This window comes from Camelus bactrianus, chromosome 2, assembly GCF_048773025.1.
Source record: "Camelus bactrianus isolate YW-2024 breed Bactrian camel chromosome 2, ASM4877302v1, whole genome shotgun sequence".
Classification (NCBI taxonomy): domain Eukaryota; kingdom Metazoa; phylum Chordata; class Mammalia; order Artiodactyla; family Camelidae; genus Camelus; species Camelus bactrianus.
This window is the reverse complement of record NC_133540.1, coordinates 134,513,034-134,530,316: the sequence shown is the minus strand read 5'-3', so window position 1 is coordinate 134,530,316 and position 17,283 is coordinate 134,513,034. Positions and strand designations below refer to the sequence as shown.

At 52.9% G+C, this 17,283-nt stretch overlaps 1 protein-coding gene across 7 annotated transcripts in view; it reads left to right on the top strand.

The window, feature by feature from the left end:
• The window catches only part of RGS12 (regulator of G protein signaling 12), a 113,558-nt gene that overhangs the window by 43,029 nt on the left and 53,246 nt on the right, over nt 1-17,283 (top strand). For 6 of the 7 annotated variants that reach the window (XM_074351425.1, XM_074351423.1, XM_074351413.1 and 3 more), the window contains one exon: nt 3,718-3,834. In XM_074351425.1, coding sequence (XP_074207526.1) covers nt 3,718-3,834 — 117 coding nt within the window. Of the gene's footprint in view, nt 1-3,717; nt 3,835-13,276; nt 15,359-17,283 lie in introns of those variants that run through there. The other variant, XM_074351435.1, reaches the window with a different exon arrangement.

The following is a 17,283-nucleotide window of genomic DNA, read 5'->3' as shown; positions in this document are numbered from 1 at the left end:
GATCCATTCGAGATGTCAGCCTCCAGGAAAGCTCTTGTATATGAACACTCTCAGAATATCCACCACCAGCTTTTATGTCCCCTGGGTGAGCCACAGCCATCCACCATGTCCCCTGGAGATCCTCCAAATCCAGCAGGCAGGTCTGGCCCAGGTTCCTGTGAAATCACTGCCTCTGCCCTTGGACTCAGCACACGCAAGTTTCCGTGTACACTTCCCAAGCAAATGGAGTCTCCTTTTCCCCCAGTCCCATGAGGCTCCCAGAGCCAAGTCCCCCTGGCCTTCAAACCCAGATTTCCTGGGGTCTCCTTCTCTTCCCAAAGCCAGAACCTGGGCTGGGGAGCCTGACAAGGGGCTTAGAGCTCTCACTTCTGTGGGAGGGTGACTTAGCTATTGTTCAGCTTGTGGGTCACCCACCCAGGGGGTATGGGACCGAGTTATATCGCGAGCACGCCCCTCCTACCGTCCTGCTGCGGTTCCCTCTTTATGTTTTCAGTTGCAGATCTTTTTTGCTAAGTTCCAGTCTTTTTTCCAGTGGTTGTCTAGCAGTCAGTTGTGGATTTGTTGCAGTCACGAGGAGAGGCGAGCTCGTGGTCCTACCACTCCGCCATCTCGACTGGAAATCTCTTCTTCCTCCCTTTTGGCATATTGAATCTTTTATTTAAAAAATCCTATTAAGAGATGAAATTTGTTTTGTCTGTTATTAATATAGCTACATGAGCTTTCTCTGAGTCAGAATTTTCTGTCATTTTGTTTAAACTTTTCCAGTTCTCCATGTGCTAGGATTGCTACCAGAAGTGGTAGATAGTGGGATATCTTTCCTGATCCAGTTTGACATTCTGATAGTTCAAGAGTAAGATCAGAATAAATTGGCAAATTTAGTCCATTTGTATTTATTGGGATTACTGGCATGTGGAGTCTTGGTTCCGTGGTGTTACTGTGTACTTTCTGTCAATCTGTCTTTTCTAGGGCCTCGCCCTCTCCCTGTGCTGTCCTGCCTTTGTTGGTGTGTTTTGTTTTCAAGGCTGTTGGTTTGCTAGCTTTGTTCATCACCTTCTTTATTGGCTTGAAAGTTATGCCGCCCACCTTGTTCTATCTTTTAAAGGTTTTCATCCTCAGTGACTGCCTGGCACTTAGGTATTTGCTGAATAAGCAAACATATTCCTTGATTTTCTGTCCCAATCTGAACGTCCTTTCCTGTATATTCGCCCTTTTCTTTCTTGCGCAGGAGACCCAGGCTCTGCTTCGTTCTCAAGAGGGCGACTCTGTGTGGCGAGGAGCCCCTTCCTTCAGCTCCACACGTCTCTCCACAGTCACTTCCGCATTGTCTAGTTTTCTGTTGGAAATGGAATTTTGTTGATTCTAAAGCCGTTTTGATTTGGGGCTTAGCATTCTTCCTGACGTTCAGTGTTTTGTGGGAACAAGTTTCAGAGGTTGTGCTTGTCGTTCAGCTCAGGCCACCTCCGTGATCAGCTCTGGTGGGAAGTCTGTGCCCCCTTCCCCTTGCCAGGTGGGTCCCTGTCAGGCTCTGCTCCCAGGGGATGGGTGGGAAAAGGGGAAGGGGGTCTTGCAGTTCCTCCTGGTACTGTGCTTGAGTCCAGTTTGCTGTTTCCTCATCTCTCTGGGGCCTCATTGCCCCCCAGACACCAGCTGTCACCCTGCCCACTCTGAGGTCCGAGGTTCGGGTCCCAGCACCACCCACGTTGCATCTGGCGCAGAATTTAAACCCTTCTCCTCTCCTGTGCTGCCCCAGCCCCAGGGGTGCAGGCCCCCCACCGCCATCCTGGGGTCTCTTTTTACCTTTTCAGTTCTCGATACCTGGTTTGCAGTTCCTTATATGAAATTCTCTCTTAAAACAACTGGTGTGGTTCTGCCTTCTGACAGTATAGTGGGAGGAGTGAGTGTGTTGGCTGGACGTCTTACTCCTCAAATTCTCTTGGAAAAACCTCCGGATGATCTGGCCTCTGCCTTAAGCTAAGCATCCTCCCTGGCTGGAGTTTGCTCAGCGAGCGCCTGCTGTGCGCCAGGTGCTCGGGGGTTGGGGGCACAGCCCTCGCCCCGCTGGGGCTCCTGGTCCAGTGCTTGCAGGCTTCAGGTCAGGCGTTTCTAGTTCTGACTGTCGTGGGGCGCGACCGGGGTCTGGCCCTGACTGCCTCCAGCCGCGTGACCCCGAGCAGGCCCCGCCCGGGCTGAGGGTTCTCATCTGTGGTTGAGGAGGCTGGACTGGCACCCTAGGCAGTGGGCAGCCGTCAGTCGACCCAGGTTCTGCTGTTTCTCCTCCCTTGGCCTCGTCTGTGGCCAATGAAGGCATCCCTGCGGGGCCCGCGGCCCTTCTTGGTTTGAGGTGACAGTCCTGAGCAGGGTCCAGGAGTGGGGAGGGCCACACACTGAAGTCCACCCTGCCATCCAGGTTGTGTCCTCGATGCCGGGGGTCGGCCTCCTGGGAGGCACTTGCGGGCGGTGAGGGGGACTTGGCCCCACCAGTGCCTCTGGGCGTTGGGGCGCAGCAGCCTCAGGCGGGGGCCTGGTGTCACCCCCTTGCCTTCACAAGCAGTTGTGATGAGTTGTGTGCAATTTAAAAAGTCGAGTTGGCTTTGAAGAAAGCTGATTTTTAGGCCATTTTGATCTTAATCGCCCCTGTTCAGTTCTGTTTGGGGGTGCCGGCAGGGGTGCTGCCTCAGTGGCGATTTGTCGGCTTGTCCCTGGAGCACAGCGCTGCCCGTGCACCTTGGCCTGAGGAGAGCCTGCTGGGCGAGGGCAGGATGGAGGGAGCCTGGGAAGAGGGCCGTTGGGAGAAGAGGGTAGAAGAGAAGGCAGTCCCGGCGCTGAGGGCTCCTCCGTGGCGGTGTCAGGAGTGTCAGTAGGGCAGCCGCGGGGCTCGTCCGTCCGCAGGCAGCAGGCGGCCAGGGGCTTGGGGGCAGGTGCTTTCCTGCGGAAGGGTGGGTAACAGGTGCGCTAATGGGGTGGGGGGCTGAGCGCCTGCGGGGTCGTGGTGCAGAAACTTAGCCCAGAGAGCTTTACAAGGAAGTGCCGCGAGGTTTCCCCTTTCTGCAGGATGCCCGGGCCCTTCTGCAGGTGGGGGGGCAGGGAGAGCCCTCCACTTGCTAGTCTTTAGAAAACATGGCACGTCCTTTGTGCCTGGTCGGTCACTCAGGATTTCAGGTCCCCTGGAAATCAAAGATTTTCAGCTGTGATGCTTTTTATTTTTAAAGTGTGATGATTTATTAGCTGGAACCAAGACCACATTTGTGGAGGTGTCTGGCATAATGACAGTGGATTAATTCCGGTCATTTCCCGAACAAAGAATAAGATGTTTAATGGCTGGTTATTTCGTGCACTTGCATTGGTTTGGTCTTCAGACACCAGCTGAATGTCTAGGGATTCTTTAGTTTCCTAAAATGCTTATAAAATTATGTGCCAGCAGGAGCCTGCTGAAAACCAGTCTTTATCTCACTAATGATTCCCCCACCCTCTCGTGCTTTCCCGTTGCCCTGGGACGTGGACTTCGAGGCTAGGGTTGCTCTCTGGGACACACAGTTGGAAGCAGCACAGCAAGTGCTTGGGGATCCCAGGATGATTCTTTTTTTTTCAAGTTTGTGTTTTCTGTTGTGGTGACCTTGACCTGGACGATCTGGAGGCCCCGATTCCTCCAGGCCATGCGTCAGGCAGAACTCAAGTCTCCTCCCAAGAAGGTAATGACATCTTTTTCTTTGTGTTTAGGGCTCAAAGTTTGGGCGGGGCCTTGGGCTGGCCCTGCCACCTCAGCGCGCCTCTGCTCGGAGATCTTTCGGGAGGGCCAGGAGGCTGAGCATCACCCGCTCCCTTGATGATCTCGAGGTAACTTCTTTTTAGTTTTGCTTCTTTTATTCTCCTGGTTTTTAAAAATGAAAAGCAAACTTGCAGACACAGCTGAATCTGCTTTGAACCCCACCCTGATCCTACTCCCCCCTCCCTCTTGTGACCTCAGTTTTCAAGTGGGGCTTCTGCTCACCCCTGGCCCTTCCCCCACCCCGTGTCCCCAACCCTTTTCCTCCACTCCACTGTCTGCACGGCATTGTGCTATGTCCCCTATTCTTTTACGAGCCAGACGCTCTCATAGACGCTTTGGGATGTGAACTAGTTTAACCTTCACAGGAACTCTCTAGGGGGCCTGTCATTCGCTGTGACTGAACCAAACTTGGGTCTGTTGGCCCAGCACACAGGAAAGCCATCTCCTGACACCAGGCTGTGGTGAAGGAAAGTGCAGCCTTTATTGCAGGGCATCCAGCAAGGAGAACGGGCAGCTCATGCTCAAAAGACCCCAACTCCCCAAAGGCCTTCAGGGAAGGGCTTTGAAAGGCAGTGTGAGGGAGGGGGTCCCAGGGTGTGTGATGAGCTCATGCACAGTTCTCTGGCTGGTTGGTGGGGAGGTAACAGGGTGATGTGTCGGGAACCTCGATTGCCAGCCTTCTGGTTCCAACCAGTCTGGGCTCTGTGTGCTGGTGATCAGCGTGCAGTTAGCTTCTTCCACCAGGTGAGGGCTTCAGTTTCTGCAGAACAAAGATATGAATCAGGGTGTTATCTACAGACTTTGAGGAGGAGCTGAAGGTCCTTGACTCTGTTTTATGGCTAAACTATTTCTATTTGTCTTGCTTGACTGTTTCCTCTGTTTCTGCATTTTCTCACTTGTCTGGTTAAATTTGCTCTTGGGTAAGGCCTAGGAGGCTAAAGCTTTTCAAGAGGAAGGGGACACTAGGAGGGTCTGTAAAGGAAGGCCGGGAGGGGTCCTGCTCTGTTTCATACTCCCTTTTAAAGATGTAGTATTGATCCATAGCTACTGAGAGCATCATTTTGTGTGTTCCTTTTCTTTGATCTATAGCCCTTCAAAAGTTAATAGACTTAACTCCTAGAGCAGCTTTAGGTTTGAAGAAAAGTTAAGCAGGAGGCACAGAGAGTTCCCTGGTGCCCTGGTGCGGTGCACTGGTATGTTATCATCAGCCTACGTTCATAGCTTGCGAGACAGGTCCCTCCCTGTACTGCGTATCCTGAAGGCTTGGACAATGTGTAAGCTCACGCAGCCACCGCTGCCTTGTTACCCAAAGCATTCACACCCTGAAATCCTTTGGGCTTCCCTGTGCACCCTCCCTGCTTGCCCTGAACCCCTGGGATCCACGGTCCTTTCACTGGCTCGTTTTGTATGTTCTAACATTTTACACGGGTGTAATCCTACTGTATGTCTTATTCTGCCATTTTAAAAACGTTGTAGTATATTTTCAAGATTTGCCTTGTAATTTTTTCAAATTGAAGTCTAGTCAGTTATAATGTCAATTTCTGGTGCACAGCGTCGTGCTTCAGTTGTACATACACATACATATGTTCGTTTTCATATTCTTTTTTGTTATAGGTTACTGCAAGATATTGAATATAGCTCCTTGTGCTATACAGAAGAAACTTGTTCTTTAAATCTGTTTTTATATACCTTGTAGTTTTAGTTATTTTACTTGTTATGTGGCATTTCATTATGTCTATGCCACAGTTTTTTATCCACTCTGCTGTTACCGGGCACTCGGTGGAAGGTGGGAACAGCCATCTCTGAGCGGAGCTTCCGTGGACACTGCCACACAGGTGTCCTTGCACCCACCCGGGGCTGTGGGCAGTGATCCAGGAGCAAGGAGGCTGCGACAGGCACGGCCGAGCGCCACTCAGGCTCTGGTCACCAGCAGGACATGGGTCCCTGTGACCTCCTGCTCACCAACGCTTGGTACTGTTAATCTTGAATTTGTCCCTGTTCCAGTAAAATGCCAGCTTGTTTGAATCTGCATTTCACTGACTGTGAGTGAGGTTGAGCATCACATCATGGGTTCTTTGTCTATTCAAGTGTTTTCCTTTTTGAATTAGTAGCCTATACATATCCTTCTCCTAGTTCTAAAATTTTTTATTTAATTTATTTTATTACTTTAAAAATAGATTTTATAGCAATTTTCTTTTTTAATATATTTTGGGTACAGATCCTTGGTCAGAGAAATGTTTTGAAGATCTTCTCTGTGACTAATGTCTATGTTTGTTTAGGACGTTTTTATATATTTTTTTAATTGCAGTAAAATATAATATAAAATTTACCATTTTAAGTGTCCAGTTCAGTGGCAGTAAGTACGTGCACATCATTTGCAACTGTCTGCCATCAGCTCCAGAGCTCTTCCGTCCTCCCCGGCTGAAACTCATGCCCCAGGCCCCTCCCTGGCCTCTGGCTCTCAGCATCTGACTTTCTGTCTCTATGAACTTGACTGGTCTCATCTAATCATACGCTATTTGTCCTTGTGTGTCTGGCTTTTTTCACTGAGCACAGTAACTTCACGGTTCACCCAGGTTGTAGCAGGTGTCAGAATTTTCTTCCTTTTAAAGGCTGAATAATACTCCACTGTGTGGCTGGACCATGTCCTGTTTGCCCGTTTGTCTGTGATGGACTCTGGGGTGGCCCCAACTCTGCCTGATGTGGATGCTGCTGCTTTGAATACAAGTGTACAGACATCTGTCTGAGTTCAGTGATGTTTTAAAAGTTAACTGTGAGATATTTCTTAGAGACACAATAACAATTATCTGGAATAAATTGACTGGTTTTTTGCGGGGGAGTGTAAAACAGTATGTTAATTTGTGTTCTGATGCAGAATTGGAATCATTGGCTGTTAGAGCTGGAAGGGCCTCGGATTCACCTCCTTTTCCAGAGGAGAGAAGGGGGACTCATTCGGAGGGTTTTCAGAGAGTCTGGGTGCGGGTTGCAGGGCTGGGCGGGGTGTGTGGACAGGGTGGGTGGCTGGAGTGGGTCCCGGGCAGGGGAAGGAACCCTGCCCATGGGGCCCAGGGCTCTGGGGTCCCTCCGGCAGGGGGTCTCAGCCCCACCTGCGTTCTCCCTTCAGGAGTTTCGCCAGGCGTTGTCTCTGCGTTTTCCTGGGAGAAGGGTCTCTTCAGGGGCCTGAGCCCCGAGAGGTTTAGCGGTGGCTTGGGACCAGCCCCCAGGCCCTGCAGTCACGTTCCCTCTCCTCATGACAAACAGCCAGGGGTCTGCTGTCACTGGCAGGCTAACTGAGGACAGGCTGACACCTCCTGTCTCTCCCTGACCGTCTCCATCTCTTCAGCAGGTGTGAGACATCCCCACTCCTGGTCCTCACAACCGTGCCTGGGCCCCTCCCAGAGGCTCCGGCTTTCACATCTCGCCTTTAACGGTCCTCAGTCATCCTGGGCCTGCTAGTCATAGTCACCCTGCCCAGCTCCACTGCACAAGTCCAGTTTCCAGCCCACTTTCTGGAGTGCTCGAGATACCAGGGTCTTGGGTTGAGCTCCCTGGAGCAGACTCAGACTGGGGCCATCTAAACAGTGGGGTGAGGAGGGCCTGGTAAGGACCCGCGTGTAGCAGGGTGATAAATAGCCAGTGTTTCAGGTCAATCCTAATGAGCTGTGACTGTGTAAAGCAGAACTAACTCTGTTTTGTTTGGTTTAAAAATATGTAAAATTAAATGACACCACAGCAGCGAGTGAGCACGGGGACGGAGGTAAATGGAGTTCGGTGTTTCCGGGTGCTTACCTGGGCGAGGGAGAGGAGGAAGGTGTAATAAAATGTGATTTTTATAAGAGAAGGATGCACAGTGTAATCTCCAGAGCAACCTAAGACAGTAAAATAATGGCTAAATTTTAAATTAATAGAAGGAAAAATGGAATAATAAAAAATGTTGAATTTGAAAGAAGGTGAGAGAGGAGGGAAAGGGGGTCGGAGGGTAGAGATCATGAAGAACCCTGCCATTATGGGGTCAAGGCCAGCTGTGCCAGTGGTCACATCCACGGTAAAGGAATCAGATATTCCAGTGAAAAAGGGAAGGCTGTCAGACGGCATTAAAAATCTGGTCATGCTGCTTACTCGGGGCACAACTAAGATTTAAGGAGACGGAAATGTGAATACAAGAGCAGAGGACACCGCGTGGTACCAGTCGGAGGGGTGGCAACGCAGCTGTGTGTGTCCTCCGAGAGACGAGCCTTTGCCACGGTAAAGGCGGCAGGAAGGTACAGCTCTAATCTGCATCTGTTCAGCGACACAGTCTCAACATGCTACAGCAAAAATGGGCAGAAGTGGGGACAGAAACGGGCCAACCTGTACTCACAGCAGGAGATTCTTAAACTCCCTGCTCAGTAACTGGTGGACCTGACAGGGAAAGCTCGGTCAGAGCTAGGCGATCTGGACCACTTGGCCTGCCGGCCTTCCAGGTGGCGCTGAGCTCGATGACGCGTCCCTCCCACCCTTGGAACTTGGACGGAGGCTGACCACTTGCTGGGCCGTAAGCAGGTCTCAACAAATAAGGACATCTCCCCACCCGGAGCCTGTCCTGACCACAGGCAGGTGTAGCCAGAACCAGCGGCAAAGAGCAGGCGCTGCAGCCCTGGGCCAGCTGCTGGGCGACCCAGAGTCAGAAGAGTCACTTTGGAAGCCAGAACATGCTGAGTGGAATGAGAATTCAGCTAATCCTGTGCGTAGGACCGCCCGTGGCTTTACGATGCATGTGTTAGAAATGAAGGGAAGTGGCGGGGAGGGCACAGCTCAGCAGTAGAGCACGTGCCTAGCACACACGAGGTCCTGGGTTCCATCCCCAGTGCCTCCATCAAAATAAATAAATAAACCTAATAACCTCCGCCAAAACAAACACAAAATAAATAAAAAGAAAACCAAATATATATAATTATTTAAAAAAAAGAAAATACTAAAAAATTAGCTAAAATAAAAAAAGAAATGAAGGATAGTGGAAAGGATAGAAAAATTGCTGTAAAACAGACACAAGGTCAGTAGAAGCTGGACAGCAGTGAAGGGCAGAGCAGGAGTTAGTGAGACAGAGACCTAACAAACAGACCATCGAGGAGTCAGCAAAGAAGGGTGACTTTCCAGCTCCCTGTGTAAGGCCTCCCAAGCCCTGGCTCCAGCACCTGCAGACACGGCAGAGGAAGGCAGGGTTTTGGAGGCTCACCGCTGAGCGTGGGTGGGCGGTCCTGAACCCCAGCAGGTCGCCTGGGTCCCGATGTTCATGTTTGTTCCAAGGACGCAGTGTTTTTTTAACTTTTGAAAATCAGACAGTGTAAGTTACCACATTAATAAAATAAAAAAATCATGTGTCCTCGCAGCAGAAGCAGGAAAGGCATTTGGTAAAATTCAGTATCTGTTCTTGGGGGAAGAAAAGCTCAGCAAAACAGGGAGTAAGGGCAGCTTCCTTGGTCTGCTAAGGGCGTAAGGCAGCGTCTTCAGACTTCAGCCTCCCTCTGGGACCGGGAGCGAGGGAAGCTGTCTGCGGTTACCTCTCGTGTGTAAGTGTTCACTGCAGGTCCCAGTCAGCATACTGAGAAGGGAAGACAACGGAAGTTAAAAACTTGCAAAGGAAAATGCAGTGTTATCATTCTCACGTGGTGTGATTGTAGCATGGAAAATCCAAAAGAATCTATGGATTTATTATTAAAATTAAGGAATAAGTTTAGCAAGATTGCTGGTTATATATATGGTCAATATACAAAAATCAGTTGTGGATGCAGTTAGAAAATGACATAGATTCAATATAATTTTAATGAAAATCCCAACAGGTGGTTTTTGGAGCTTAAGGTGATTCCAGAAATTTCCTAGAAATGCGAAGGGCAAAGTGTAGCCAAGATACTCTTGAAGAAGAATAGATAGGAAGACTTTTTTGGTCAGCTGTTGGAATTTATGATCAAGTTAGAGTGATGTAAAATGTAAGAGGTGGCACACGGATAGACAGACAGACGTGGAGTAGCAGAGAGAGCCCAGACAGACGCGGCCACCGCGGACCCTCGGGCTGTGAGCGCCGAGCAGGGATGGTGGTGCTGGAATAAGTGGAGGTCTCCATGGAAAAAGAGAGAAAGAGCTCGACTCTCCCCCCGACTCTCCCCCGTGCCGTGCACGCAGTCATCGCAGATCCGACTGGCGGCACAGAGCCAGTAGAGGGCACAGTAGTCGCACGTCTTCATGGTTGGGGAGGGAGCGACTTTTTAAGCTGAGCACAAAAAGCGCTGACCACAAAGGGCAGGACTGACTCTGACTTGGCGAATGCTCGGAACCTGCTTCACCCCAACGCACGTCCCTGGAGCGCGAGCAGGGCCATCAGCCATGCAATGAGACAAGTGTCGTGTGCACGTGCCAGGAGAAGTGCGCGAGAGTTCAGGACAGACTGACTCGGGTACTGGAAGTCTCTGCGGCTGCCTCGTAACATGGACCGGGGTCCCAGACAGAAGGTAGATGCAGAAGAACATGTCTGCACGGTTCCATTCGTGCCGCCGTGGCTCTTGGTGGTGTGTCCCGTGTAGGACTGTGGAGAGAAGTGGAACGTGGTTACGCTTTTCCTTGTGACCTGGCAGGGGCTATGTGGGCTCCCCTCTGTGATAAACCACTGTATTCCGCTTGTGCTTTTTTCGGAATTTGTGCTACTTTCAATAAAAGTGATGGGCGTGGTCAGTGTCTCCTCCAGCCCCGGGACTGCTGGAGTGGGCAGTGCTGACCACCAGGGTTAGGGCTTCGCTGGTGGGCCTGAGAGGGGAACTGGGCCCAGGGACCAAGGGTGTGTGGGGATGGGAAGGTCCTTGTGGGCTGGGGTCCTCTTTGAAGGGCTCTCGAGACAGGAGGTGGAGGTCAGAGGATGAGATGTTGCTATGGAAACGTCAGAGGTGAGTTTGTGTGTTTTGGTCGTGACGTGGTGGGTAGTGACCCGAGGGGCTGGGTAGGAAGGGTGTCCTCTGCCCTCAGTGTGTCCAGTCAGCCACAGAAAGAGGTCTTAGCACTTGTGAGATGTCTTCAAGGTGCCGAGCCGAGGCCATCTGGGGGACCCAGGTGCAGGGGTCCCGCTGAGCTGAACGGCACAGACCTAAAAGGGAACTCTGCCCCCGAGCCCGGTGTGGAGCCGTGCTGTGCTGGGAGCTGGGCTGATCCTGCAGACTGTTCGCTGGGGTTCCTCCATGAGCTCACTCCTTCAAGGGCTGTGGCCTGTGCTGGTGCCTCCTACCTGAGATGGGCAGGTACAGTTGGCGGGGGCTGGCAGTGCCAGGCCTGGACAGCAGGGGGCGCTGAGGCCTGGAGTTTCTCCTGGTGGGAGAGGGGGCGCGGGACGGGAGAGGGAGCGCAGGGGGGGCTTTGCGGTCCCTCTGATGCTGAGTTTGAGTGTCAGAGGCAGGCAGGGCCCCAGCTAGACCTGAGACTCCGGGTGCAGCCGCCTGTCGACCTGGCTCACTCCTTCCAGCCTCTGGCTCGCCTCTGGGACACTCTGGGCAATTTAGGAATTCACATTATCTGGGATGAAATCTACACTAGTTCAAAACCAGCTCTTTTTACCTATTTCTTAGTTTGCTATTTTGCTATTTCTAGGGGGATCTAACTTAGAAGTTTTTCTTACTTTAGTCTTTCACATGCTAGTTTCCTCTTTAAACTATTCACGCAGGAAATTATCTTAATACTCTTTAAGATTCTGTTAACTCAGGGGCATGCATACACTAGCGCTTAGTGCTGGGAGTGTTTCCTCACTCAGTGACTCTTTATTGAACACCTACTGTGTGCAGATGTGTTTCTGGCTCTGTGGACAGCGGTGGACAAAACTGACATCAACTCCTGCCCAGAGAAGCTGGCCTCCCAGCTGGGATGGATGAGCCACACACGAGGTTGGGGAGGTGGGCGGGGCAGCATCGGGAGCCAGCTCTGGAAAGGGTCCCTCTGCCTGCTGGGCCCAGAATGAATGGTGGGGGCGTGGGGCAGGGTGGGGCAGTTAGGAGGGTGAGGTGGGTGTTGTGGGGTCGGGGCTTGGGCCAGGTGGATGGCGAATGGTCAGACATCTCACCTTGCGTCAGGGGTGGAGAGCTGCACGGGGCGGGGAGAGACTCAAGGGTCCCACCACGGGGGTCACAGCCGAGGCCCTGAGCCCGCTGCAGGAGGTCCCCAGGGGCCCTCCCTAGTCTCTCCTTATACCCACTTGGCTTCTTCCCCTGGAAGTCTTGGGCATCCTTGGGTGTGGTCTGACCCTCGCCCCTTGTCCTGCTCAGGCTGGCCTCCTTAGGCAGAAGAGGGACCGGGAGGGCTGTCAGGAGCTGCCTCTGAGGTCGTCCGCACTTGTCTCCTGCGCTGTTACTTTGAACCTTTAGTAAAGCGTGTGTGTCTGTCCCTCCCAGCCCAGCCGTGCCCAGGACTGGCGGCAGCCTCAGGAAGTCCTAATGGGTCCAGGACGTTAAGGAGGAGGTGTCGCTCCCCAGGACTGGTGTGGGGCTGGGGACAGAGGCTAGTGAAGAGCCTGGGGAGGCAGGTAATAGTGTAGAGGGGACCCAGGACAAAGGAGGTGCTCTTTGGCTGGCCCCGACACCCCCGCCCACAGGCCATTTCACTGGAACTTTGCCGCTGGCCAGGCCCCTGGCCCAGGACTTAGCTCAAGAGGGTTCTCGCGCTGCCTGGCTGCCCTGTTCCTGCGGGGATGCCCTCTGCACCCCTTCTCTGTCCACCTGGCTGGACCCTCCCTGTCACCCTTGCGGAGCTGCTCTGACCTGGTCTGCTTCCCAGGGCCTCTCAGCACAGTCTCGTGGGTGGGCACGGGCCAAGGGAACGGACACCTCTGGACTCCTGCAGCCCTGGGACTCGCCCTGGGTGCTGTCACCCGGTTTCCAGGGTGCCCACTGAGGCCCCGCTGCTTCCCAGTCACTTGCATTCTTGCTGGAGTCGCTAACAGTGTCACCCATAGAGGGAACCCAGTGGACCTGGGGCTGGGGCTGAGAAGGACTCGGCTGTGAGCTGGCGCGCTCCCGTGGCCTCTCCACTGCTGGCCATCCTGCAGGGCCCAGCTGGGCAGCTCCACACCACATGCCGCCATCAGCCTTGTCTTCTCGTGCCCAAATGGCCAGTTGGCTGGATTTTTTAGGGGCAGTGCTGGGCTTCGTAGGCACAGGTCTGAACCAGGCCCCAACCTGGCCCTGAGTCAACACCCCCATCAGAAAGAAGAGGTTGTGATGGGGAGAGTGGTGGTGCTTGGAATGTCTGGTCACTCACTCCGAGGGCCTGGGGCCTCTCCTTCCCCAGGAAGCCAGCCAGGCTCTGGGCCGCAGAGGGTGCCACCTGGCACAGGGCAGTTTGTGGCCAAATTCTTGTCCTATCCTTTCCCTCTCCTGTCCCTGCAGACAGCAGAGGAGGGGGTAGATTGACAGCAGAAGAGGAGATGGTGAAGCCCAAGGAGACAGAGAGACCCAGAGGCAACGGCTGCGTGTGGACCCTGTTAGGCCTGGGCCGCCTTCCGGTGAAACAGCGTGAAACACAGACAGGATGAACCTATGCTGCTTCTGTGGGGACCCGGTTGTTTCTGCCTGAAGTTAGAATTAAGACAAGGCGGCTCAGCCCCTGGGTGCTGGCTTTTCCCATGGGCCCAGTGGGAGGTTCTGTGCTTGCCCTGTGGGCGTGGCCTGCCCGGCAGCCCCTGTCCGTTCTTGGTCCCCCGTGGTTGTCACCAGGGTCTGACGGGCTCCCCCACTGCCCCCTCCAGACCCTATGAGTCAGTGCAGGCCCCTAGGAAGTCAGAGATAATGAGGGCCACAGGGCCACAGGCTCGGCTGCCCACTGCGAAACCACGTGGTCACCTTTCCAGAGCCCTCGAGGCGTGTTCTCTGAACGTGTGTGTGCGTATGCGCACGTGTGAGTGTGCGTGTGCGTGTCGGAAGGTGAAGCTCGGGAGAGGGAGGGAGACCACCGTGTCCAGTTTGTCTGCCCTGGGCCTGGCTGGGTCCCGTGTCTCAGCCTCTGGGCCACCAGCTCACGCCACACAGTGTTTTCACCTCAAGGTGGCTCAGGGTGGGATCAAAGGTGACGTCCGGTGCCCGGAGGGCCTGGCTGTAAGGGCATCCCCGGCTCTGCTCTCCTGAAAGGTGGGGCCCTGCCAAGGAAAGTGCTCTGAGGCCCCTCCAGGCAGGCACCACAGGGCCCCGGGGAGCCCGGGGCCGAGGACAAAGCACTTGGGGCTGGAAGGAGCTGGAAGGAGAGGCTTTCTGTGTCCTTGACCCGCTTCCAGGGAAGGGCGCCTGCTGGTGCCCTGCGCCTCTTCCTTAGTCCTGGTTCCTCCGCGCGGCCGCCCCTCGGTCCCCAGGCCAGGCCGCAGGCCCCTCCTCCTGGCTGGCCCATCACAGCCTCCAAGTCTCCAGTGCACCAGGCTGGCGTCCCTGCTGCTCAGTGGTGGTGCAGGGGTGGCCATAGTGGCCTCTGCTCCTTCCTGCCCCTGCTTCCACACGTGCCGTGCAGGGATCTCTGGAGAGAAGCTGCCTGAGGAGGCTTCAGCCGGCGCCGCGTCTGGTCTGTGAGTGCCACCTGAGGCCATTTCTGTAGCAGACCCGGCCGCATGCCCAGGGGCAGAGTCTCTGCGCTGGACACTCTGGAGGGCTGCGTTCATGCTGCCCCGTGGAAAGCCGAGTGAGGTGGGCTCAGCATTCCAGCTGGTGACCCCAAACTGGAGGCCGCCATCCCTGCCCACTGGCCCTGGGGCTGCACCCACAGTCATGGACAAAATACTCCCTGAGGTCTGCTCTGGCCTCACCTTCTAGGAGGGAGGGGAGGTCCTGGAGCGGCTCAGCTGGGACCCCGGGCATCGCTGCTGAGAGATTTGGACAACGAAGCACTTCGGGGTGAGCAGTTTAGCCCGCATCTCCAGAAAGCCTGTGGCTAGCTTTGCAGTGACACCTAGGTTCTGGAAACAGCTTTCGTTTTCTTTCCTTCTTCCTTTCGTAAACCAGGACCCGCCGCGGTTCCTCACTTGCAGGTTGTGTCAGGTGTCAGCGGGCAGACAGGGCAGAGGTGGGACAGAGCTGGGTGCCTTGAGACGGCTCCCAGGGTGCGGCGGGCTCCGGGGCTGGCGCCGTGCACACGCGTGCACACGGGGGCTGAGAGTGGAGCCGTCAGCAGCTGTGATGAAGGCTGCGGACGGCACCCTGCCGCTGAAGGCCGGGTCTTTGCAGCTGCTTGCTGGCTGAGAAATCGCCCCTCCCAGCTGAAGTCTTACTCTTCTGATTTTTAGAGGAAATGCTTTAAAAATGATCTCACAGCGTGGTTTATGTAAACGGCTTTTCTTTTTTTTGTCCGAGACAATTGAGATAGAGTCCGAATCCTTGGCAAACCACAGCTTCCTGCAGTGTCCTGTTGCCATGGGTTACGAAGGGAGAGGACTGGAACTTCATCCGAAATGTCTTTAAACTTTCTGACGTGCACAGGCGCGCGGCGGGGCTAGGTGGTGCATTTCAGAGCTGCGTGCCGGGTGCTGGTCGGACGTTCTCCAGTCTTAAGATGGATTTGGAAGAGGGGTTGCCAAAGGAAACCCCCGTCTTAAACAGTCAGCAGGTAAGTGACTCCAGATGTCTCTTTTCACTTAAACAGAATTGTTGTAAGGAAACTTGGCATCTTGGTTTCTGCTTTACCTTCAGCCTGTTTAGTGAATGGTAGCTTTTAGGTATAAACTTGGAAAACATTTATCTTATGCCTGCATCCTGGAGCCTGAAGTGAGTCCCGCAGAGGGAGAAGCCGGCTCTGCGGCCACAGATCAGCACCCGGAGCGAGGCTGGTGGCAGCCGGTCCAGTCTAGCCTCTGGGTGAGGGGGAAGCTGCCTGCATCCTCTGTCAGCCTTACAGGAAGCATCAGTGTTTTTCTGGTCCTTACCAGAGTAATTCAAACAGATTTTCAGGATGAGTGAATTAATTTTGTTGACAGATTCAGTTTCAGCTGCATGAATGTATTAAAATGCACCATGTTCTTTAAATGACTACTTTCTAGCATTTTTTACTGTGATGAGATGGCTGTGGCTCACATACATACATGGGGACCACTGGTCATCGTGCCGAGTGATTGATCAATATCTGAGCTTATAAAGGTGAACTTACTAGAAAATGTTTTTTAATTAATTTATTTTTATTTATTTTTAAAATTTTGTTGGGGGGGGTAATTACGTTCATTTATTATTTTTTTAATGGAGGTACTGGGGATTGCATCCAGGACCTCCCCACCAAAGTGTTTTTTTTTAAGGTGTGAGACTGGGGAGGAGGGTACAGCTCAGTGGTAGAGTGCCTGCCTAACACACACAAGGTCCTGGTTTCAATCCCCAGTACCTCCACAAATAAATAAATAAACCTAACTACTTCCCCCCCAAAAAATTTTTAAAAAAATAAAATAAAAGGTGTGAGATTAAATAAAGAATAATTTTTACTTTCCTTTTGTGACTATGTTGTGTTGATGTAAAGGTAAAAATGAATTTAAATTATTAACAGAAATTTGTCACTAATTACTGGGAACCAATCTTAAATTCATCCTGTTCTGAGAGTTGTTCCATCTTAATATGTTCTCCTAATACCTAATTAGAACCTTCTGTGGAGAACTGCAGGCGCAACTACACGCTCAGAAGCGACTGGTTTGGATGCTGGATTTAGGAAAATGACTGCATCGTTCCTCTCACGCAGAAAACAGGAGTAGACCTGCTAGGCGGAAGTAGGTCTGCTGGACAGGGCAAGAACTGCGCCTAGGGAGTGAGCACAGACTTCGTGGAGTAGAAACATCGAGTGTGTATTTTGAAACCCCTTGTGCTAATAAAGCCAGGTGAGAGGGCGGGGCACGGCTTTGCTGTTTACAGGCGTGCTGGCCGTGTGCCTGCCTCTGGCTGTCTCTGTGCAGGGGCACTGGATTGCAGTCCACGTCCTGGTGGACAAGTGACCTTTGGATATGTTGTGTCCTCAGTGGACCAGTTAGCCACTTAGTGTTTTGTGCACACATGTAGGCTGCGTTTTCATGTCCATAGTCTGCAAAAGCAAGTTTTTAAAAATTTTGTTTTTGATTTTGAGTGAAAAAAAGTCACTAAATATCTGCCTTTGTATTTGCCTATATAAATATTTTTGAAATTTTGCAGATTCTCAGCCCAGCAAATAACTTGTTCATGTGAACGTGCTGAAAATAGTTGGTTAGTACGGTTGTGTTTTAAGCAGCAGAGAACGAGCTGCCAAGTCGTGGGGCAGCAGAGTCCTGTGGCTCCGGTGGCTCCACGTGGGCCCGTGGAAGAGGGGCAGAAAGTGCCGTGGCTTCCAGCTCAGTCCCTGCGAGGGGCCGGCCCTGTGGTGGGAGTTCCCATGGGGAAGGGCAGTAGGGCTGGGGGACGGGTGTTGGAAGGCTGCCTCTCCCCCTGCGAGGTCTGTCTGTGCTCATAAGTAGACTGTCTCCCCCTCTGAACCTCAGATTGTTTGTCTTTAAAGTGGAGGTGTCACAAGAAAGCCAGGGCTCAGTC